The sequence below is a fragment of the Malaclemys terrapin genome, chromosome 6, assembly GCF_027887155.1.
Source record: "Malaclemys terrapin pileata isolate rMalTer1 chromosome 6, rMalTer1.hap1, whole genome shotgun sequence".
Lineage (NCBI taxonomy): Eukaryota > Metazoa > Chordata > Testudines > Emydidae > Malaclemys > Malaclemys terrapin.
The window spans coordinates 39,318,508-39,343,371 of NC_071510.1; the positions used below are offsets into that span (position 1 = coordinate 39,318,508).

The 24,864-nt window shown below is 42.9% G+C and overlaps 1 protein-coding gene across 3 annotated transcripts in view; it reads right to left on the reverse strand.

Moving 5' to 3' along the window:
- The window catches only part of CFAP95 (cilia and flagella associated protein 95), a 62,002-nt gene that overhangs the window by 24,944 nt on the left and 12,194 nt on the right, over positions 1 to 24,864 (reverse strand). For 2 of the 3 annotated variants that reach the window (XM_054031255.1, XM_054031257.1), the window contains exons 2-4: positions 22,547 to 22,655; positions 14,642 to 14,790; positions 13,242 to 13,310 (exon numbers count right to left, since the gene is read on the reverse strand). In XM_054031255.1, the coding sequence (XP_053887230.1) occupies positions 13,242 to 13,310; positions 14,642 to 14,790; positions 22,547 to 22,655 (327 nt within the window). The remainder of the gene's footprint in view (positions 1 to 13,241; positions 13,311 to 14,641; positions 14,791 to 22,546; positions 22,656 to 24,864) is intronic. The other variant, XM_054031256.1, reaches the window with a different exon arrangement.

Sequence of the window (24,864 nt, forward strand, 5' to 3'; positions counted from 1 at the left end):
CGAATTTAGGAGACCTCTATGTCGAACTAAATAGCTTTGTTGTGTGGACGGGTGCAGAGTTAATTCGATTTAGCGCTGCTAAATTCGACATAACCTGCTAGTGTAGACCAGGCCTTTGTCTTTTAGGGTATCTTATGCTTCCTCCCCAACTCCCTTAACCCTCCTAACTGGTTGCTTGACCTTGGCTTGAGAGAGGAGCCAGGCAGCCTTCCAGTGTATGCTCATACATTACACTCCCACCATACCCTGAACACTTTAGCTCTATACCTTATCTTTTTTCATTGTACTAAAAGCTGTGGGAAATGCTAAAAAACAAACAAAACAAACAAACAAAAAAAACACAGTGTCTTTGTTCATTGTTCTTCACACATATTAGTATAAGATATAAGAGTATCAAAAAGTCAAACCCAAAATTCTATCTCAGGCTGACAAACAAGCCTATATACTAGTAGGGTTGCCAATACAAAAAGTTTCAAAATCACTGGTCTAGGGGATCCCAATCAATAATGTTGCCTTCTGTCCAGACTGAGGACTTGCCTCGCAATTAGTCATCAGAGAGTCACCTGGGAATAGTAGCCCCGATCTTTGCTCTGTCCGTCACCTATTTGTGCAGTTAAGAGCAGACAGCCAAGAGAGTGAAATAGAAGTTTAGTGCTGTCCAAATACTGTTGGTCAGTTTTTGGATGGCAGAGTGCAGGCTCTTATATCTTTTAATTTAAATGAAGCTCCTCCAACAGCTTGGAGGAAGAAAAGCATGTCAGCTTTAACAATTTGGTGGCGTTATGGCAATAGACCGAGAGGTCTCTAGAGGTAAAATGCCTGGAGACAGGTCAGGGACCTTGCCTTCTACATACAGTCCTAAACCAGAGTCAGGTACAGTTCAGTCTAGCTATTGCATGAGGCAACTAGACAGAGATAAAGAAAAGGAGAAAGGTCCAATTTAGTAGCTGAGCTACATCACTAAATTGTATCTATGGAAGACTGACTCATAATATTTAAATGCATGTTATCGGACAGGACAAAGGCAACGGGGAAAATGTTAGCCTTAAGTGATGTAGCGGAGAAGTCTTTAACTCTGGTGGGATGGAAAATTCATAATGAGTGATTTGTTCAGTCTGCAAATTGTGATTTTCTCTAACCGAGTCGGATTAATTGGCTTAGTGATAATTTTGGTTCAATCTTTAATAAACAGTGGTTTGTATTTCAGATTCCACAACAGGGTTCTTTGCTAAAAATGAGCAAGACCTGAGCTAAAATCTCCAAAAGTATAAGTGCTAAATTGCACTTGTACATGTTTAATTTTGATACACAACTACCGCAATTTATACATATTTGCATATTCAAATGTAAGAGCACATTTTAGCATGAGCACTTTTGAAGATTTAGCACTGGATCATTTCTCTTCTTGATGGAAAATGGTCTTTTAAAATGATGCCTAAAAACTGGCAGGAAAATGTGATGGTCACGTGAAGTGGCCAAACAAATTACATTTAGCTCCTGACCTGCCCATCCCTGGCCTTCAATAACTATACATTTCAAAGATACAAGTCCAAAAACTATTTTTCCATTTTCTCCTACTTACTTGAAGGACACTTTGGGGACTATAAATAAAATAAAGACTGCAACAACTGCTTTGATCATCCCCACTGAACATTACGTGTTGGTCTTAAAGTATACCCTCTCTGAAGATCCTACTCTAAGGCAATGACTAACTTTTTGAAATGGGTTCAAAGCTATCATCAAAAGCAGATGATCCAGTTAAAATGAACCTCTTAGAAAATGTAGCTTTTAAAAAGAAATCTGTACAGTAAATATCAAGTTTGTGGATTTGGCTAGCTTACCCACCATTATATGCAACAAGGCTATCATTGCCTCAATTTTTTATTTCCTTTTCTTCTATTTAAAAATATATATATACCCACAGCTGCGCAGCTACTTTTTTTGTTTTGCACTTAAAAGAAAATTGTGTCCATTTTGCTCAAACCAGCAATAGACAAGTTTGTTGAGAGAGAATCACTTCTCATCATGAATACACTGATATGTATTTGAATAACCCACAAGCAAGGCAAAGCAATGCAGGAAATTCAACAAGATGTAACTCACAAAGTTCCTGACTTATTTTTAATGGGGAGGGTCTTATGGGTCTACAGAGGGGACATGGCCCTGCAACTATGTGAGTTTATAGAGATCGGCAATGAAATTCTGTGCATCTCCAGGCCTCATGTAGAGTACCAGGCCTCTGCACTATTCCCCATTCCCTCAATGTGAAATCTGGAAACACAGCTCCCTCAGATTTTTGCTATTTGTATTGCAGTAGCATGCAGGAGCTCCAGTCATGGATCAGAACCTATTGTGCAGATGTCATTAGGTCAGGTACCATCTGTATATAGCTGAGCCATATCAATGTTCATACACAAGGATCCATACACCAGGCTCCCCTAACCTAAGATGCCACTCTTCTCTCTCAAAAGAGCTTCCGAAAGGATTGAAAAAAATAATGTCACATTGGCGCCCACCTTCCTCTGACAGATTTAGGGCCAATGGAATAGATTTTTATCTGCTTTCACCTCCACTGCATTGCACACAAGTGACTCCAAAACCTTCTTTGAAACAGCTTTTGTTAAGAGTGAGGGCCAGCATTTAGAAATGTAGTTGTCTAAAGTTAGACACCTAAATCCATATTTAATACCCAAATAAAATACTTGATTTTCAGCAATGCCAAGAAAAGACGGTTACTCACCGTTGTAACTGTTGTTCTTCGAGATGTGTTGCTCATATCCATTCCATTAGGTGTGTGCGCGCCGCGTGCACGATCGTCGGAAGATTTTCTACCCTAGCAACACCGGCGGGTCGGCTGTGGAGCCCCCTAGAGTGGCGCCTTCATGGCGCTGAATATATACCCCAGCCGACCCGGCGCCCCCTCAGTTCCTTCTTGCCGGCTACTCCGACAGTGGGGACGGGGGGCGGGTTTGGAATGGATATGAGCAACACATCTCGAAGAACAACAGTTACAACGGTGAGTAACCGTCTTTTCTTCTTCGAGTGCTTGCTCATATCCATTCCATTAGGTGACTCCCAAGCCCAACTTAGGTGGTGGGGTCGGAGTGAGACATTGCCGTGTGCAAAACCGCTGATCCGAAGGCAGCATCGTCCCTGGACTGCTGCACTAGTGCATAGTGAGCTGTAAACGTGTGGACTGATGACCAAACCGCCGCTCTACAAATGTCCTGTATCGGAACATGTGCCAGGAAAGCAGTCGAGGAGGCTTGGGCCCTCGTGGAGTGAGCGGTGAGGTGCGGTGCTGAGACACCTGCCAGGTCATAGCAAGTCCGGATGCAAGACGTAATCCAGGAGGATAGGCGCTGTGAGGAGACCGGTGAGCCTTTCATTCGGTCGGCCACTGCAACGAAGAGCTGCGTCGTCTTTCTAAAGTGCTTTGTGCGGTCAATATAGAAGGCCAGGGCCCTTCTTACGTCCAGGGAATGCAGACGTTGGTCCTGGCGAGTGGCATGCGGTTTGGGATAAAAGACCGGGAGAAATATGTCCTGGTTGATATGAAATGGCGAAACCACCTTAGGGAGAAAGGCAGGATGTGGACGAAGTTGCACTTTATCCTTATGAAAAACTGTGTAAGGGGGCTCAGATGTCAGCGCCCTGAGTTCAGAAACGCGCCTTGCTGAGGTGATGGCTACGAGGAAGGCTGTCTTCCAGGATAGGTACAGAAGTGAACAGGTGGCCAGTGGCTCGAATGGAGGACCTGTGAGCTTGGAGAGAACCAGGTTGAGGTCCCACGTCGGGACGGGCTGACGTTGTTGTGGGTACATCCGGTCTAAGCCCTCGAGGAATCTAACGACCATCGGGTTAGAGAATACCGAGGACGCGAGTTCCCCTGGGTGAAAGGCCGATATAGCGGCCAGGTGAACCCTAATTGAAGATATCGCCAACCCCTGATGTTTTAGGGAGAGGAGATACTCCAAAATGAGAGGAATGGGTGCCTGCAACGGGGACGTGGCTCGTTGTTCGCACCAACAGGAGAACCGCTTCCACTTGGCCAGGTACGTGGTGCGTGTTGAGGGCTTCCTACTGCTCAGCAGAATCTGTTGGACAGAGTGCGAGCATTGCTGTTCTGCCTGGGTGAACCATGGAGCAGCCACGCCGTGAGGTGGAGTGATTGCAGGTCGGGGTGACGCAGCCGGCCGTGGTCCTGCGTGATGAGATCCGGATACAACGGAAGCGGGATCGGTGTCTGAACCGAGAGTTCCAACAGTGTGGTGTACCAATGTTGTCTCGGCCACGCTGGAGCGACCAGAATTACCTGTGCCTGGTCTCTGCGCAATTTGAGCAGTACCTTGTGGACCAGAGGAAACGGAGGGAAGGCGTAAAACAGGTGGTCTTTCCAGGGAAGGAGAAACGCATCCGAGAGGGAGCCCGGAGCTCGACCTTGTAGGGAGCAGAACACGTGGCACTTCCTGTTGTCTCGGGATGCAAACAGGTCTATCTGGGGAAACCCCCACCTCTGGAAGATGGAATGTATGATGTCCGGACGGATAGACCACTCGTGCGTCTGGAAGGACCTGCTGAGTCGGTCCGCTAGAGTGTTCTGGACTCCAGGGAGGAACGATGCCGTGAGGTGGATTGAGTGGGCGATGCAGAAGTCCCACAGGCGAATGGCCTCTTGGCATAGGATTGACGAACGTGCTCCTCCTTGCTTGTTGATGTAAAACATGGCCGTGGTGTTGTCGATGAGAACTAACACACATCGGCCACGTAGGAGGTTGAGAAATGCCTGGCACGCCAGTCGTACCGCCATCAGTTCCCGAACATTGATGTGCAGGGCTATCTGGGATGCAGTCCACAGGCCCTGGGTATAGTGTTCGTTGAGATGGGCGCCCCAACCCAGAGATGAAGCGTCTGTGACCAGGTGCAGAGAGGGTTGTGGGGCGTGAAATGGTATCCCCTCGCAGACCACATTGCGATCTAGCCACCAGGTGAGGGAGGCCAGGACCGAGTTCGGGACCGTGACCACCATGTTCAGACTGTCCCGATGTGGACGGTATATTGATGACACCCAGGTTTGAAGTGGGCGAAGCCGAAGTCTGGCATGCCTGGTTACGTACGTGCAGGAAGCCATGTGACCCAGCAGGGTAAGGCACGACCTCACCGTGGTCGTTGGGAAGGCCTGGAGCCCTTGAATGAGGCTCGTGATGGTGCCGAATCTGTTGTCTGGCAGGATGGCTTGTGCACGTCTGGAGTCTAGAACTGCGCCGATGAATTCTATTCTCTGGGTAGGTTCTAGAGTGGATTTGTCCTTGTTGAGTAGGATGCCCAACTCGTTGAATGTGTGCACTATTATGTGGACGTGAGCTTGAACTTGCTCCTTGGTGCGACTGCGTACCAGCCAGTCGTCTAGGTACGGGAACACCTGTATCCCTTGCCGACGAAGGTATGCTGCCACGACAGCCATACATTTCATGAACACTCTTGGGGCCGAGGATAGGCCGAAGGGAAGGACTGCAAATTGGTAGTGCACTGTGTTTACCACGAATCGCAGGAAGCGTCTGTGAGGTGGGTAAATTGAGATGTGAAAGTATGCGTCTTTCATGTCGAGGGCGGCGAACCAGTCTCCAGGATCGAGGGAAGGGATAATGGCCCCCAAAGAGACCATGCGGAACTTCAACTTTACTACGAATTTGTTGAGTCCGCGCAAGTCCAAGATGGGCCGCAGACCTCCCTTGGACTTGGGGATCAGGAAATAACGGGAATAAAATCCCCTGCCCCTTAACTCTATCGGAACCTCCTCTATGGCCCCCATGGCCAGGAGCGTAGAAACCTCCTGAATAAGAAGTTGCTCGTGAGAAGGGTCCCTGAAGAGGGACGGGGAAGGGGGGTGGGAGGGGGGGATAGAAGAAAATTGGATAGCGTATCCCCTCTCCACCGTGCGGAGGACCCAACGGTCCGAAGTTATAAGGGACCAAGCACGGTGGAAGTGGGAGAGGCGATCCCGAAAGGAGGGGGTTGGATCCTGGGGGATGACTGGGGCGCCGTCCTCGACCGCACCTTCAAAAGTTCTGCCTGGGGCCTGAAGGTGGTCTAGGTGGCCCCTGGTTCTGGCCGGGTTGAGGGCCGGTCCACCTTCTTCTACCACCTCGCCCTCGCCTCCTGGCCGAGTCCTGTCTCTGACGAGGTGGGGGGGGGGTAGAAGCGCTGAGGCTGCGGCCTAAATGGCCTGCGCTGAGGGCCCACAACATGCATCCCCAGGGAGCGCATGATTGTTCTCGAGTCCTTTAGGCTCTGCAGGCGAGAGTCCGTTTTGTCTGAGAACAATCCGTGTCCCTCAAAGGGGAGATCCTGTAGGGTTTGCTGCAGCTCCGGAGGCAAACCCGAGACCTGAAGCCAGGAGATCCTACGCATAGCGATACCCGAAGCCAGGGTCCTCGCAGCTGAGTCTGCTATGTCCAAGGAGGCCTGCAAGGAGGTCCGAGCCACCTTCTTGCCCTCCTCTACCATGGCTCCAAACTCTTCCCTGGACTCTTGGGGAATCAGCTCCTTAAACTTCCCCATAGAGTTCCAGGAGTTGAAACTGTAGCGGCTCAGCAGCGCCTGTTGGTTCGCTGCTCTAAGTTGTAGCCCTCCGGCTGAGTAAACCTTACGGCCAAACAAATCGAGCCGCTTAGCCTCTTTTGATTTAGGCGCTGCAGCCTGCTGGCCGTGGCGCTCTCGTGCGTTCACTGATTCCACCACCAGTGAACACGGTTGGGGGTGGGTATACAAGTACCCATAGTCCTTAGACGGGACAAAGTATTTCCTTTCCACCCCTCTCGCTGTGGGTGGGATAGAGGCAGGAGTTTGCCATATCGTATCCGCATTCATTTGAATCGTGCGGATCAGGGGTAACGCTACCCTCGATGGGGCATCCGCTCCAAGGATATTCACGATCGGGTCGTGAACCTCCACTATCTCCTCCGCCTGCAGGTCCATATTACGGGCCATCCTGCGCAGAAGATCCTGGTGAGCCCGAAGATCTATTGGAGGCGGGCCTGTGCACGATGTGCCCGCCACTGCCTCATCGGGAGAAGAAGAGGAAGATGCCTCCGGTGGAACAGGATCCAAGGGCTGGTCCTGGTCTCCCTGTTCCTGGGCTGGAGCATCACCTGTGCCTGGGTCCAGGGTGTCAGGTGGTGCGGACCCAGAGGCCTCCATGCCCCCTGGCGGAGGCCGAGAGATGGTGGACTCCGGGGCCCCTCTGACGGAGTGACCGGAGCGAGAGGTCGACGCAATTGGAGCCCCTTGCGCCTGATGGTACGCCCACGGGGTCCAGAACGACCAGTGAGATGGGCCATGAGCAGGGTCCTCTGCTACCTCCTGCCAATGGCCTATGTCCTGCTCCTCGGCTTGACCCTGAGGGGGGTATGCCGATCTCGATGCTTCCTCAGAGGAGCGGGACACCGATCTCGATGGCCATGGCGGTGCCGAGTGCGTCGAGACGAATCCCGTGGGATGCGGTGCCGCACGGTGCCGGTCCGGGGATGTTCTATCTCCACGCGGTGCCGGCGATCGGTGCCGGGACCGCGACCGGTGCCGATGACCTCGTCGGTGCCGGGAGTCGGATCTGGACCTCGACGAGGACCTGGAGTATGCCCGGTGCCGGGAGCGGCCTCTCGACGTCGAGCGTCGACCGTAGCGGTGCCGAGAGCTACGTCTCGACGTTGATCGGTGCCGACGATCATATCGGTGCCGAGACGTAGAGCGGTGCCGCGAAGAAGATCTTGGCCGCGAGTACGACCGGTGCCGAGACGATATTCGGTGCCGGGACTGCGAGCGGCGTGGGGACCTGCTTCGGGACCTGGAGCGGTGCCGAGGTTCCAGTCCTTGTGGAGGGCGCATCAAGGCAGGTTTCCCCCTCGACTGGACCGGGCGAGTCAGCGGTGCAGTCGGTGCCGGTGGTTGAGGCGGTGCCGGCTCCGTGAGAGCTATTAAGTCTCTCGCCGCCGCGAAGGTCTCTGGAGTCGACGGTAGGCACTGTATCACCGCCGGCCTCGGTGGAGACGCTATCTGCACCGGACTCAACGGCTTCGGTGCCGGAGTCGACGGTGCTGGAGGCACCTGTTTCCTTTGCTCCACCGGCGGACGCGGCTCTACCCCCGGCACTGGGGGAGCCGGCGTCTTCGGCACGGACGTCCCCGTCTTATGGGCTTTTTTATGCCCCGGGGATAATGATCGGCGCCGAGGCACTGCTTGCGGTGCCGACGAGGTCCGGTGCCGGGGAGGCTTGTCTGACGCCACTCGCGTGGTCGTCAAAGCCGGTGCTGCCGGTGCACTGCGCACCGAGGTGCTAGGCGCCGGGGTCTGGCCCGTAGAGGGAGTGTCCGGGCTAAGTGCCGCCTCCATCAGGAGTTGCCTGAGCCGAAAGTCCCGCTCCTTCTTGGTCCTTGGTCTGAAGGCCTTACAGATCTTGCACTTATCTGTTTGGTGGGACTCTCCCAGGCACTTCAGACAGGAGTCGTGCGGGTCGCTCGTGGGCATAGGCTTCGCGCAGGAGGCGCACTGCTTGAAGCCGGGAGCGTTGGGCATGAGCCCGGCCCCGCGGCCGGGGAAGAAAGGGGGAGACGACCCCCTTAATCCCCTGAGCTACTTAGAACAACTATAACAACTTTTTTAAAACTATTTAACTATTTAACTATAAACACTATAACTATAACTGCTAATAACCAACAAAGCTAGGGAGAGTGGAGAACAGCTAAGCAGCGCTCCACAGTTCCAACGACCGTCAGGGGCGGTAAGAAGGAACTGAGGGGGCGCCGGGTCGGCTGGGGTATATATTCAGCGCCATGAAGGCGCCACTCTAGGGGGCTCCACAGCCGACCCGCCGGTGTTGCTAGGGTAGAAAATCTTCCGACGATCGTGCACGCGGCGCGCACACACCTAATGGAATGGATATGAGCAAGCACTCGAAGAAGAATCTACAGCTCACACTGAAGTCAATAGGAGCACAGGATGTTTAGTATATCTGAAAAAATCAGGCCACTGATTTAGGTACCTAAACATGGATATAGGTTTCTAGCTTCATGCATCCAAATTTCAAAATTTGGGCCTAGATCTTCTTCAAATGTGATTGGCTAGGAACAGCACAACAACAACTTAAAGTCACTTCACCATATACAGATTTACAGAAAAAGTTGTACCCAGAATCCAGTTCAGGTTCTTCTTTTTCAATGAACTGACACATAAGAAGAGGCCTTTGACTTCAACAAGGACTTCATTTCACCCTCTGTTTTAATCTAGTACAATAAATCAGGTAAAGTCTAATAATAGCCGGTACAGAGAAAAATATACTTGAAAGCAATACTAATCAGATTAAAAATCAAAATTTTCTGAAAAATAAATTTTCCGTTTATTAAGTTAATCCATTACTTTCTAATTTGTTTATAACATTTGCAAATGTTATGTATCTCACTATCCTAATCACTTGAATAATTTTTCCCCCTCAAATTGTTAGCTTCAACACCTCAGCTGATCTCAACTATCAGGACAGAATACAAACACAGAAGTGGGCTCCAAAGTAGCCAGAAAGCAAACAATAAAAAGGTATATAGGCCAAATCAGTACCTGTCAACACTAGCCATCAATATATTGATGCATTGAGAAGAAAACAATATCATCCCTAGTGACTTGCCTACACAGTGAAGAAGGGTGACAGAATAGGACGTTGATCCATCTCATGAGAGCACCATCAATACGGAAGAGCAATCATCCAACAATACTTTCTCAGTCCTTTCAGACAATAAGGAACACAGCCAGTCAAGTACCATTCTGGAACACTGCCGGGGTCTATATCAATTTGCGTCAACCAAATGTCATGGTCAATGGTACAAAACAGATGCCATGAGCAGATCATTAACAGAGATGATTGGGGTGCTGCTGTTCCATATTCAGGTTTCAAGACAGGTTAAAATGGGAACTGGGTATGTGAGGATTCCGAGTACTACAGCACTGCTTTGCCACAGTCTTCTCAATAACCTTCCCCAAAATAGAAAGGTTAGAGAAAGGGCACTTAATGATAAGTTAGCAACATCAATAGATGATTTCTTGACCAAGGACATAACAATTGCTTGTTTAAGAGATCCTGGCACATTGCACTCCCTAGGATGCACAGATTATCTCTACCACTAATGGATCAATGTCTACCCATTAGATTTAACCAGATATACAGGGCATGTAACCAAATTATAGGTCAGAGCCTGAAGTTCTTCAAACACTTCAAAATCTTCAGTAAGCAAAATTGACTGAAACTCAATACAGAGGAGGTCTCGTCTGCACTTTGCACCCACCTCCCTGACACAGAGCTGCTACCATGAAAGCAGTCTATCTGGTCTACACGTACTTAGCTACGTGTACATACATCAAGCATTTGCACACCTATCTTGAGTATGGGCAACAGTAGATTGGAAATCTAAATTTAAATACTTAGCTCCTTTTTTTAAAAAATACCTTAAAATAATAATAAATAACTTTTTATGAACCCTATCTGTAATCCAATTTTTTTGGATCGCTGAATACCAACAAGAAAAATGTGATGTGACTGACACTGCACTTGTCTGAATAAGATCAAACTTTAAGAGCACAAAGAAACATAGAAAGACAGAGCAATCACTGAATATTATAGTTAGTCATATAGAATGTTAGAGGTCACCTTTGACATTGTCTGGAAATTTTCCAAAATATTCTTTTTTACAAGCAAGTGGAATACTTCAAGTATTACTATAAAAGTATCATTTTTCCATAAGGGTTAATTTGATGTTGAAATGTATATTATGATTACATCTTTCCCACATAATATGAAGCACTCCTTTTCAGTCCATTGAGCAAACTCATTCTTATGCATTGTCTTTTTTAAGTTGGCATTTAATTTTAACAGCTACACAGTCGGTGAGAAGCAAAAAAGAAAAAAAAAAATCTACATTCAAGAGAGCAGATTCTGAAACACTGTGGAATTAAAGTGTTTTTACCATAATTAGCATTCTGTCTGTATGCATCTATCTGTATGGTAAATGAGAGACATCTTAAAGTTATAAAAAAATTACATGGAGGATTGGAATCTGAGATAATTATAACCCAACTGTATCTCTATTTCCTTGATTACAGTTTGAATATTTTAATGTTATAACATATGGAAACTCCTAAAACTATTACCCCTTTCCTCCTCCCAGACAGATCACCTTCTCCTGCATGGTCCTCGTGTCCACCCCAACAGATCTTGTAATAAAATGCTTTGGCCCTATGGATACGATGAACTGCTCCACTGCCTTTACTCTTGGGATCACTTGCCTTGTTCCTTTGGGTTTCAAAATCTCTATCCTATGCTTACATCAAACCTCTCATTTATAATACTCAGACTTATATTGCCAGGCATCCAGTTTCCCCAGTACTTAACCCTGAGGCAGCAGAGGCTGATTTCACATTTTACTTTTAATTTAACATTGTTAAATCAAGAATAACTTCCAATTATATCTTTTAAACAAAACTTAAGAGTTAAAGAAAATTCCATGTTTGATAACCATGATGTCTTTTCCAAATCAGAAGCTATCCCAGGTAAAATCTTCATTAATCTGTAGTTATATCACTGTATCACTCATTTCAGCATGAAAACCCTTAAGGAATATTGTAATTTTTTAAAATCACAAACTGACATTTTAAGCTGAAGTTCTCCTTTACAATAAACACCCCAAAATATGGTATGCAAATACACGACGACTTCAACTCTCTCTCTCTGTATCTCCATCAGATTTTAATCCTTACTCCTCATCTTATATTTGGAGCAGACACTATACTTGTACAGCTTGTACTTGTGAAGTATTGAAAAAGTGAACCACAGAGCATTGGTTTTATAACTGGTTTCATAAGCACATGACTCCAATCCTAAGCCTGATGCTTGATTACCACATTAAGCTTTGCACTTTCTATGTAAGTGTCATAAATGCCATGTCCTTAGCCTAAATGAATACTTTGGCTCAGTTTCCAATAAGGATGATAACCTAGAACATGGGGGCAAAGGCACAATGGCTAATGATCATGAGTGTATAGAAATGGAAATTACCACATTCAAGGCAGAAGCTAAATTCACAGAGTTTAATGCAGTCAAATTGTGGGTCAGAGGGGATGGGGAGCAGATAATCCCCCTCCCAGAATACTGAAAGAACTGGTACATGAAATTGCACGTCCGATAGCAAGGATTTTTAATAAATATATCAAATCAGAAGTAGTACTGTATGACTGGAGAATAGTAAACATAACACCTATATTTAAGAAAGGGAAAAAATGCAATCCAAGCAACTACAGACCAATTAGTCTGACCACAATATGCAAGGACAAATTTTGAAGGAAAGAATAATTAAAGATATGGAGGTAAATGAAAAATGGGATAAGATGCAACCCACAGTCTGCCTAACCCTATATGATTCAGAGTAAGGTATTGATATTTTGTGATTACTTAAATTAATCTTTGTAATGGATGCATAAAATTGCATCAGAGATTCTGGTTATTCTCATGGCACTACAGAAGCAGAATTACAATTGTTTAGATGACCCTAACTGTTCATCTGCATACAAGGGGTCATATTGGGAGGGCACAGACCAGCAAAGTGAGATGATACTTTTTCCCTGCAGGCTACATTTTGTACTCTAGGCCAAAATCATAAAAGGTAATTAGGTGCCTAGTTTTTAACATTGAAAAATGACATTTTTTCCTCCAACCTCATTTTCAGAAACAGTTGAATTGTTTTGGCTGAAATTAAAAAAAATCATCCTGAAGCAGACACCGAGCATAAAAACATTCATCTCACATTATTAACGTTTGGCAAACATTTGGGTAACAGAAAACAGGGTCTTATAATAGAAAGTGTCAGGCAACCTTAATAATAGGCAGTACTACAGCCCTGTGTATTGTATGCATTGCTCTTTTTTCTTAGATTAAAATTAGTGTAATTATTTTATCAATATACTATTACTACCATAAATAAGGTTACTTGAGTCACTAGCTATGCTGGGAGTGAAAACCATACATATTATGTCTGAACTAAATACAATAATTCAAGAAGTAATTCTCAATTAGCTAATGTAAAAACAATGTTTTAGGGATCTTTCCATACCCAGACACTCGACACTCTACAAGCCACAGAGAACAAATATAATTTATCCCTAAACAGCACATCACTATTGGCTGTTTTTTGGAGAGGATTACTAACATTTGAAAGTGATCTGAAGGGTGTCTTGGCAATACAGCTCCAACTCCTGTTTTGGGCATCCCAGTCTCCCTGCAAAAGAAAAAATGATTTTCAGAAAATTAGCATAATCATAAGTAGTTCAATTTTTCAAACTTATTCTATGCAACCTGGTAGAAGCAAGGTTTGAATGGTCAACACTTAAAAAGAACCATCTCAGAGCTGTGAAAAACATTTGCATAGGTCATTAAACTGGCAAATAGCACATTTTCCCCAGATTCGCGGGGGAAAAAAATAGCTTTGTACTAATTTTTTTACATATATTTTTCACCTATGATTAAATCATAGACTCATAGACTCATAGACATTAAGGTCAGAAGGGACCATTATGATCATCTGGTCTGACCCCCTGCATGCTGCAGGCCGCAAGACCCTTCCCTGGACTCTACCGTTGAAGTCCCCAATCCTGTGTTTTAGTGACTTCAATCGGCTGAGACCCTCCTGCTAGTGATCCCTGCCCCATGCTGCGGAGGAAGGCGAAAAACCTCCAGAGGCTCAGCCAATCTACCCTGGAGGAAAATTCCTTCCTGACCCCAAATATGGCGATCAGTAATACCCCGAGCATATAGGCAAGAGTCTCTAGCCTGACCCTTGTTGGCCATTATGCTGTTCATAGCATAGCAGAAGCTGGTGCAAATGTTAGCACAGAAATTATAGCTTGTATGTATGTTTACCACTGCCATCTATGGGCTAGAATGTATACAGCCATCTCAAGTATTTATTAGATTGTAGGGGTCCTACTTTGTTAGCTGGAAAAGGACACATGACAGTTGGAGCCCACTTCTGGAACCCAACCTCAAAAGAGGGGATCCACAGCATGGAGAAGTTTCAACTCAAAAGTTAATAAAACTTTAATTCTGGAGTAGATTTCCTGAGGTTTGATGGGAGGATGTGTAACCCACACACCTTCTGTATGTAGTATTCTGTCCCATCTAGTGGCACCGAGACCACTTAGAGAGAGATTAATGAGTCTGCTTTACAGCCTTAGCTAAGGGCCACGTGGCTTTTAGCTCATGCAGTAGAAACTCATACAGTTAACTCCAGAGGCCCCAGGTTCGAGCCCGCCCACCTGCCAACGACTGGGGTCTGTCGGTGTTACAGATGAGTACATTCCTTCAGGCTCCATCCCACTCTCCTCTTATCCATGGATTGCCAATCCCACAAAGGACCCTCTACATGATCCTAGGACAGGGGTCTGGTGCTGGCATGGGGAAGGGAAGACCTGGACATGGAGATTTCCCTTGGCATGTGGATGTCGGGGACAGGGTGGAAATGGTCTTATGTTATCATTCTCTGTAGTGAAATTCCTATATGAATGGTCCAATACAAAATTCTATAGTGTACACGATAAATATTAATTATACCTGTCAATAACACCATCTTCAAAATTATCTTCATTCAGCATGGACTTACGAATCTCTATTTCCCTATATCCTTTATTTGTATACGGTTGAGACAAATGATCCTGGTATGTGGTGATCCATGTCTGGAAAATAGCATAAAAGGAGAAATACTGGGAAAGGGGAAAAAACAGTTTTCAGTATATTGGCTATTTTCAGTCTGAGATACTGTACAATTGTTTGTTGCTTGTTAATTAATTATTATGATGGATGCTATACATCATAGCCCTATTTTGCTTTGCAACTGTTGCACAATGTTTAGCTCTGGCTAGGAGGTCTAAAAATAGTGCTCTATACATAGGCAATAGCTAGGTTTAACCTCTGGCAGGTTTCTTGCTGTAGGAAAAGTGCTATCTGTAAACTGTAAGAAGTGCCAATGGTGTAAACTCTCATATTCATAAGATGCAAGTATAATTTAACTATGTTCAGAGCAAGGTCACAGAGCTTATAGTAGTGCTGGAAAAGGGCTGTACATTTTATTATTGAAATGCATCCTTTGTACAAGTATTCAAGGATATTCAAGACATAAATCTCAACCTATTTTACTTCATGGGACCAACATTTTAATAAGTTTGCAAAGATCTTTTTTTTTTCATTGTATAAATAGGGGAGAAGAGAGAGTACAAGCTGGTCACATTTGCTTATCATTTTATTAAAATGGTCAAAAAAGCCTTGTTAAACAAAGACTTATTCAATAAGGGACAAACTGACAGTCAGTCTGCCCGTTAACTTTTTTCATTCTGATTTTTTCCTCGGAATGGCATTGTTATTGTTTTATATACTTTAAGAAAGCCCTCTCTTACATTTTACCAAATGAGATTTCATTCAAATCAGCTACATGAATAGGTGATCTTATAACAAACATAAAAAAGTAAGATACACCACCATATTATTCATAAAAGTGCAGAAAAATGTCTAAAATCTCATCTTAATCAGCTCCCAGTAGTTCAATAAAAATACAGAGAAATTGTACTTGTATTCCCAGTTTCATTTGTAATTGGCTAAAACATAGGGAAAATGTTCAGTGATAATGCATTCTTTACATAAGTGTTCAGTTGTATTGATATTTGCACGAACATCTATTAAATAAAATGACAGCATCTTAATTGAAATTTCAAGTTTATTTCTTTAAAATTCATTGTTTAATTCAAGAGTTAGAAGTAATAATGCACACTATACAATTCTGCCTGGTCATCGCTATATTCAATCAGCAAACTAATGTCTGTTTAGCATTTGGGACTTTTTAACCTCATGTACCATACTATTTTGAAGTATGGTACCGCAGTGAAATTGTTAATGGAAATGTATGCCGTGATAATGGCCTATCACATCTAAAATCAATACCTTGGCCTAGTCTCAGCATCATTAGTAGGGAAACAAACAGATTCCATTAAGATAATCACTGGAATACATACATCAGATGTTGCATATCTACCATGAAAAATACAACTTAGTTGTGATATGGAAGCAAAAGTAAAATATATTCTAACACTTAATACAGAGTCTTATAATACTTATTACGTTGTGCTTTCACACAGCCTTCATCAAGGGAGTGTTCCTCTCAACTGCATCTTCTATATAATGCTCTCTTTAGAGTCTCACATGATGAATTTAAGTGAAAACTTAGTAACTGTTAATTTTATTTCTTCAAGTTCTTCTATACCAGTGTGAACACTTCAGTTTCACTCCTCCCTGAACAGAAAACCCCCTCCTCTTAGAGATACTGAAAGGAAAGGTCTGATTGTTTCTCTTTGATTCCCTTTTTCATCTTCTAGGCAGCTCTTTCTTTAAAAGCCAAGTGTGCTGCATTTAGAAATTCCATACAGCTATAGTCCTAGCTCTGTTTTCCTGCTGCAGGGGTAAGTAGTGCCTGTTTTTTCTGTTGGGGGGAAGAACCTTGCCTATAGCAAGTATCAGCCTCAGCTATTTAGGGACTGCTGTGCATAGTGCTAGATGAAAGAGTGGGGTTGGACTTATATTTCTGCCCAGATATGGAATATGAGAGGGAAGGCCAAACCCACACTACTCTGGAGACTTTTTTGGAAGCTGCCATGGAAGGAGTAGGTCATCAGGAGCTTGATGTGATGAGCATAGAAAGCATGCTTGAGAATTAAGAGAGGAAGGAGACATCCATATCCATGCTGTTCCAAATGCCAAGCCTATTTGACATCATTTCAGGGGAGAAACTACAGTGGAGAAGGGGCGCCTGGGTGCTCATCATGAAAAGGAAAAGGGAGTAGCTGAGCCTATGTTGTCAGGAGATCCAAAGGGTCTCGACCATTTTCTGGATGGTGGTGCAAGAAACCTCCAGTATGAAACAGGAGAGACAGCAGTTGAAATCCTGGCTCCAATGAGGTCTGTGGAAGTTTTGTCAGTTGAAATCAATGGGGCAAGGATTTGGCCTGGAATATCTGAAGAGGGGAACTGGCTGGCTGAGGCCCCGGTATAATGATTCTTGCTAGCTGAGGCACTCTTCTGACAACCAAGTTGTCTCCTGGAAACTCCTCTATGCTGGGAGATTCTACACAATTAGGCAGAAGGACTTCCCGATGCTGGTCTGCATGAGGTCCCTGAACCCAAGCACTTCCTCCTGCCCCTAGACTTGGCCTCCAATTTCTTCACTATACGCTGTGTAGCCGTATCACCTGAATACACCGGGAATGCTGAGGAGAGCATCAGACCCACTAAGCCCAAGCCTTAGTAATCAACTAGAAGCTGAAGAAGCTGTTCCATCTGCTGGAGACAACTGAGAATTCTGTAATGGCCAGCTTCTTAAATGTGCAATGAGAATGTCATCAAAATCTCAAATATTCTGTCCCCATCTATTGACAAAGAATGCAGTCTAGCAGTATTTGTGTAGATGAATGCAGACAGAAGTATGTGTTATTACAACACTGGTAATTATAGCATAGTTTTGTTTAGTTGGGATCATAAGGTTGGCTGCTTTTTAAACTACAAGGAAGTGTTTCAATGGAAAACACCTTCCCCCCCGAAGGGTGAAATGTATTTTGGTTGCCATGGCACACACTTGGCACAGTTACCTCCACTGAGCACTGAGCTATCTCCAACTAAAACACCAACCTAATATATGTTAAAATAAATCTCTTATCCCACTGACAAAAAAGTATTTGTGCACCCCCTTGTGTTATAGAGAATTGCTCTACAACATTCATGTTTTTCTAATCTACAGTTATATACATTTAAGTTGTTCCCTTGTAGGAGGTGAAGAAATTGAACTACAGTGGAATTCATAAAGTCATACACAATGCAATTCACCATAAGATACTTTCTAGTACAGCTGGCAGAAAGAGGTTTAAAATAGTTTTTTGCTCTCTTCACTACCAAATCAAAACCTTGGATGGCTAGTAGTAAATCAAATTAAGAGTAAAAGAAAGACAGGTCTCCCCAAGGCAAAACACCCTATAAAACAGTCAGCATTCATAACTAAAAAAAAAAAAATCCAGTGCATATATATACTGCACACAAGTCTACAATAAGTGTTGTACCAAACTGTTTAGTTCATAACAATTTTCCACTGTTGTAGAAAAACTAGAAAAATAATCTCTGGTCCTGGTGGAATGTAACAGCAGTGTTTTTCCTTTTTAAAAATTACAGCACTTTTACTGGAATTTGATGAACAGGAAATGTGTGGTACATGGGAAGACCTCCTCAAAATGAAAACAGTGCACCATTGCTATAAGTACTGTACTTCTGTAACTTTTCATGCCTCTCCACGGTATGGAAATTTAAATAATTCCATTGCAGATGAGGATTTTACTGATCCAATAGGATTGACAGGACCCAGTTCCAATGAAATCTCAGTCAGGCTTCCACATAATTTTTCCAGAGACTGCACAGTTTTGAATAAATGAAGAAGCTGGACACAAATAGGCTTGGTCATCACATTTTTACCATGTCTACTGTACTTATGAATATATTCCAGGGATCAGCAACCTTTCAGAAGTTGTGTGCTGAGTCTTCATTTATTCACTCTAATTTAAAGTTTCGTGTGCCAGCAATACAATTTAATGTTTTTAGAAGGTCTTTCTATAAGTCTATAATACATAACTAAACTATTGTTGTATGTAAAGTAAATAAGGTTTTTAAAATGTTTAAGAAGCTTCATTTAAAATTCAATTAAAATGCAGAGCTCCCTGGATGGGAGGCCAGGACCCGGGCAGCGTGAGTGCCACTGAAAATCAGCTCGCGTGCTGCCTTCGGCACGCGTGCCATAGATTGCCTACTCCTGATATATTCTTTATTAATAGGCAAGTGTGATAAGATGTTTAATGATTCACGATGAAGGATAATACCATATTTAATTGACTCATATTTAGTATTTGGGAATGTCCAGGTTTAAATAGGATTAGTAGTAGACATCCTTCAGTCTCGAGAGACCATGGGTATGCACCCCTGAGAGGTAAAGAATTTTCTCAGTTGGTTTTATGGCAATTACGGCTGTGGCTGAAGAAACCCACTCGAGAGAGACAATCTCTGCCACATCTGTCACATTTAAAGGTGATGTTTTGACCCTTTGTGCTCTGCCTTCTGCAAGCTCTTTTCTCCTTTGCTAAGCTGGACAGCTTCCTCTTATAACTCCGGAGACCTTTGTTAAACTCTTGTTTCCAAAGGCTGCAGTCTTAAGTGTGATTTTCCCAGTTGTCAATGTCCATGTCCATTTCTTTAAGGTCTCGCTTGCACACATCCTTGAAATGCAATTTTGGGCATCCTTTGGGTCTTTTTCCAGATGCCAATTCACTGAAAAGAATGTCCTTTGGGATGCATCCATCATTTAATTCGGCACACATGCCCAAGCCAGCAGAAGCATCTCTGTCTGAGGAGAGTTTGCATGCTGGGTATGCTGGCCTGCTTGAGCACATCAGTGTTGGTAACTCTGTCCCTCCAGAAGATTCCAAAGATTCAATGAAGGCAACGCATATGAAAGCGTTTGAGCCTCTTTTCCTGATGAGAGTAAGGTCCACGTCTTGCTCCCATACAAATGTATGCTGATAACACATGCACAATACACAGATCTTTGTGCGTTCTGTCAGTTTGTTCTTTTGCCATACCCTCTTGCTCAGTCTAGACATTGTTGTGGCAGCTTTTCCAATGCAGATGTTGAGTTCCATTTCAAGTGAAAGATTGACTGCGATAGTGGATCCCAGGTGTGTGAACGCGTTCACCACTTCAACTTCATAGTTGTTGATATTGCAGGAGAGTGCTTCCTCAACTCCTTGGCACATTATGTTCATCTTTTTTAGGCTTATGGTAAGCCCAAAGTCTTGGCAGGCTTTGGAAAAACTGTCCATAAGGTTTTGGAGATGAGCTTCTTTGTGGGTTATCACTGCTATGTCATCAGCAAAGAGGAGGTGTTGGATAAGGGTCTCCCAAGTCTTGGTTTTAGATCTGAGTCATGCAAAATATAGGAATAGCAAGGAGAAGAAGATCACAGAGTTGGGGCAAGTACACAGCCTTGCTTAACTCTGCTATAAATTTGGAAAGCCTCAGAGACTGAGCCGTTGTATTGAATGGTGCCGTACATGTTTTCACGTAAGGATCGAATCATGCTTAAGGATGCTTGGAGGGCATCCAATCTTTTCTAGAAATGCAAATAGTTAGCTTCTACTGACAAGGTCAAAAGTCTTTGTGAGATCAGTGAAGGCCACGTAAAGGGGCTTTTTTTGTTCTCTGCATTTCTCTTATAGTTGTCGCACTGAGAAGATCATGTCACCTTTTAGCTCTAAAACTGCACTGTGATTTGGGACAGACTCTGTCTGCAAGGGTCTGAAGTCTGTTCAGGACAACTCGGGCAAAGGTTTTTTCCATAATGCTAAGAAGGGAAATGCCATGATAGTTGTTACAGTCACTGCTGTCTCCCTTTTTTTAAAATAGAGATTGCTAATGTCGTCTCTCGTTTCTTGTGGTACTTGGCCTTCTTTCCAGCACAAGTAGAGCAAATCATGAAGATGTTGCAGTAGAATAGGTTTTCCACATTTTATGACCTCTAAGGGTATTCAGTCTTTTCTGGGGGCCTTTCCACTGGGCAGTCCATCTATGGCAAGGCTAAGCTCTTCGACAGTTGGTTCATCGTCCAGTTGGTTCCTAACAGGCAGGTTTTTGATGGCATTGATGGGATAAGATGAGAACATAATCCTGATACCTAAAAGAGAATTCTCAGTAAAAGGTAACTTTTATGATTGCAATACATCAACAGCAAGTTACCCTGGGCCCAACTAACTGTTGCCCTGCACTTAGTGCACAGTGAGTGAAAAACAGTATCAATGGTTAGTATTTTGCACCCATTTTGCAGGGGTATAAATGATTGCCCCATGTGCAGGACAACAAAGAATTTGGCTCCCTCTACAAGAGAATTTTAAACTTATTATAGGCTTATTGCTACTTTTGAGACATATTTCTATGCTATTCTGCTGCTTTTTAGACATTATACCAATACTAAAATTTATATAAAAATTTAAGTGAAGATGACATAAGTAAATTCAAACATGTTATTACAACATAAAGATTGAGAATTTAAGGTCTGTTCCTGCTCTCGTTGAAGTCTATAGGAGTTTTGCCATTTATTTCAACATGAGCAGGATTGGATTTTTAAACACATAAAAGTCAGAAAACAAAAATTATGGATCCTTCTGTAACTGTAATTTGTTTCCACTGGTTATATTCCAAAACCTTTGCTTTTTTTAAAAAATTAGGATACTGACAACAATATACATATCTACCATGCCATTGTAAAACCCAAGAATTTAAAACCCAAAGACGTTCTAAATTTCACTCACCCCAAATAACACAGACATATTATCAAGTACAAATTAATATTTCATACCACCACCACAGCCTTGTAGTTGATTGTTATGATGTCATGTGATCAGCTACACATTCCACACTTCATGCTGGAGTTCTTGCATATCTTGGATAACAAAATATGCAGTTTCAAAACACATCCTTTAATTTTGGAGTTTGATCTGTTAATGCAATCTGGGGTTCATCACTGTGAGTGTGCAGATTGAGAGACAGTAGATGCCAGGCTTATGAGTGGAGGACTGAGAGGAGGATCTAAACCTGAAAGACTAACTCATAATAACAAAAATAATAATAATAAATAATAATAATAATAATAAAAAACATGTTCTGAAGAAGAGGGTACTAACTACGCTAACTAGACTCCCGTCCTAGAAGTGGTGGTATGGTTGATTAAAGGTTTCTGGAGAAGGAAGCTCTAATAAAGTTATATCTAAGCATAGGATTTCATTAAAGACATTTTTTTGTTTACTGCTGAAAGAAATGGATTTTAGTTTTATTTTGTCTGTGCCAGATCCTGAGCTGGTGTAGATGGGCATAGCTCCATTCCTGATTATTTTAACCAAACTAAACCCCTTTTAAGCCAACAGACATTCAGGTCTACATATTTTAAAGCAATATTTGCTGTATTATAATATATACTTCTGAAAATTTAGCTTCTTTTTATGCCTGCATGCATCCCATAATTTTGTTAGATTTGTAAATAAGCATTTTTTCATTTTTCTTACTCTGTTTTCCTTATTTTTAATTTAACAATAAGTAATCAGGAAGGGTACAAAAGCAGAAGGGTGGGAAAGAAGTCTAACATGACTGACTTTGAAAAACACTAAAAACATCTTAGAGGGAACCAGGAAGGTAGCCTTTAAACAAGGAAAAGAAATGTTAATTTAGTGGTATGGAATTTAAATATTCTTTTATTAAGTTTGTCCAATAGGTCCATGCTGGAGGCCAATTCAACACATGCCTCCAAAACCAAAACCAGATGCAAGCCCTAATGATAAATACATAAACGATATTGAATAATTTGAGCTAAAACAAAGAAAAAATATTTACCCCATCCACAGTTCCGAATCTCGAGTAAGTAGATTGACATAAATTCTTTGAACCCAAAGGAACTTCATTTATATCATAATCTTTAGGTTCAGCCTCTCTGTTTTGGTGCCTTTAAAAAAAAGTTTATATTTGTGAGATGACAAATGTAATCATGATCTCTTGTTTTGAAATCAAAATTTCACTGGATATAGTGAAATTCTCCACATTTATGCATATCATGGGCTTCGCACTACTGTACCACCCATTCTTTTATGCTACTGTTATAATCACTAGTGCAGTTGCTGGTTGCAATAGTATCTTGTTGCACCTAAAAGTGAAGCGTGAGATTTACCACTGAAAATAATATATTTAATAGTAATACTAAATATAATTAAACAGAAAAAATTAAAGAAAAAAATCTAACAGAAAGAAACTAGGAAAGCAATAGACATGTTGACTGAAGTTTTACATCAACAAACCTATGGCATATCAGCTAACCTATCACTACCCCTTTTCCCCTTTGAAAAAATGTTATAAGAATCCAAAATGAAATGAAAAAAGGATAATGTAATTTTAGGTCAAGGTATCTTTTGATAAAACAATTAACATTTAAAATCAGAAAGTTTCTTTATTTAGTGAAATAAACACTATGCAAATTATACAAATAATCCTGCATTACATACTAATCGGTTTACACCAGGCAAGGAACTCAAGCTGCCTGCTGATGAAAAGTATTCACTAGCTAAGGCAAAGCCAATGTCAGACAAGTATCCAACTCCCTCCTGCTCATGCCTTTGAAATAATTTATTAGCAAACAATTAAACCTGAGACTGAATTTCCATATCTAGTCTAAATGGATTCTGTTTGCGCCCCTAAGACTGGTGAGTGTGATACATTAGAAGAGATTTTCAGTCACAAAGATAGACTGTTATGTGCCAAGCACTGTTGTCAAAAATCCATTTTTATTTACATCCTGGAGAGCACGTATAAAGGTTCAGCCAATACAGCACTCTATACAAAGAAATATTTCAGTTCTTCATGGTTACAAATAATGGAGAAAAATTTAATTTTTGTGTCAGGAACTAGCATTCAGAAGTATAAAACGTTCAATGGATACTTGTATTCAATAGATAATGTATTCAATAGATAATGTATTCATTATCTATTCCTAGAAAACTCTTCTAGATGGGGAAGGAATATAACTGCTAGTCTTCATCTTACTGTCATTTTAGCCACACAGAAAAGGATTATGCAGGGACACGACACTAACAAGACACCTTTTGGATACATATAATCAATAGAACTGCTAAGGGATAGCTGTAGAATACAAAAAGGCAACTTTGAACAGCAGCAGCAAAGTGCAAGAATGAATGAAAACCCTAAACATATCCCCCCCTCCCACCTTTCCTTCCCTGGTGAGAGAAATAGTTTACATTGGTGTGGGTGAAATCCTGATCCTATTGAAGTCAATGGGAGTTTTGCCATTGACTTAAACAAAGCCAGGAGTTCACTGTGTGCATGTGTGAGAGAATGTAGTTGATGTAAAGGAGATTTAGATCTCGATGTCATCTGTATATTGATGGCATTTTAAAGTGTGTTCTTGCAGTTGCCCTCTCACTAGCTTGATACAGATGTTGAATAATGTGATGGAGAGAACTGAGGCCTGCGAGACTCTAAGGGCTTTAATGAGGAGGAACAGTTATCCCAAACCATCCTCTGAGTCCATCCATGCCTACACGGAGCAGCAATGCTCACTACAGGGATGTAATTTCTAAAGCGCATTAACATGCTGTGCACTAATTCTCTGTGTAGACATTTCTGGTGCACACTAAACATTCTCTCCCACACTTAAATATAGTTCTGTTTGAAACAGCACTATGTTTAAGTGCATTAGGAAACTTTTAGTGTGCAACAGCAGGGTCTACATGGACTAATATGTGTGCAACATCTTAGTACGTTTTAGAAATCACACCCCTGTAGTGCACATTGCTGCTCCACATAGACAAGCCCTATGTGTTTTTACAGGGCTTACCATGATGGGATCCTGAACCTGATTGGGGCCTGCAGGCACTGCCATAACATTAAAAACAATTATACAAATCATGGCAAGATATTTTGGGTGGGAAATTAATTTTGCTTACAGCTTTTAAAATAATCTCTCTATATGCAAAAGAGCTTTAAAGACAGTAGGAAAGTATTCCTGTCCAACAAATGTTTATTTAACTGGAAAAAATGTCACTCCCTACATTCTTATGGGAGTACAGTACAGTATTCTATTTGAATGTTTCTCTCCCTTTTAATGGCTATGGACTCACGAGTTGTTTTCAAGCTTTGGTACT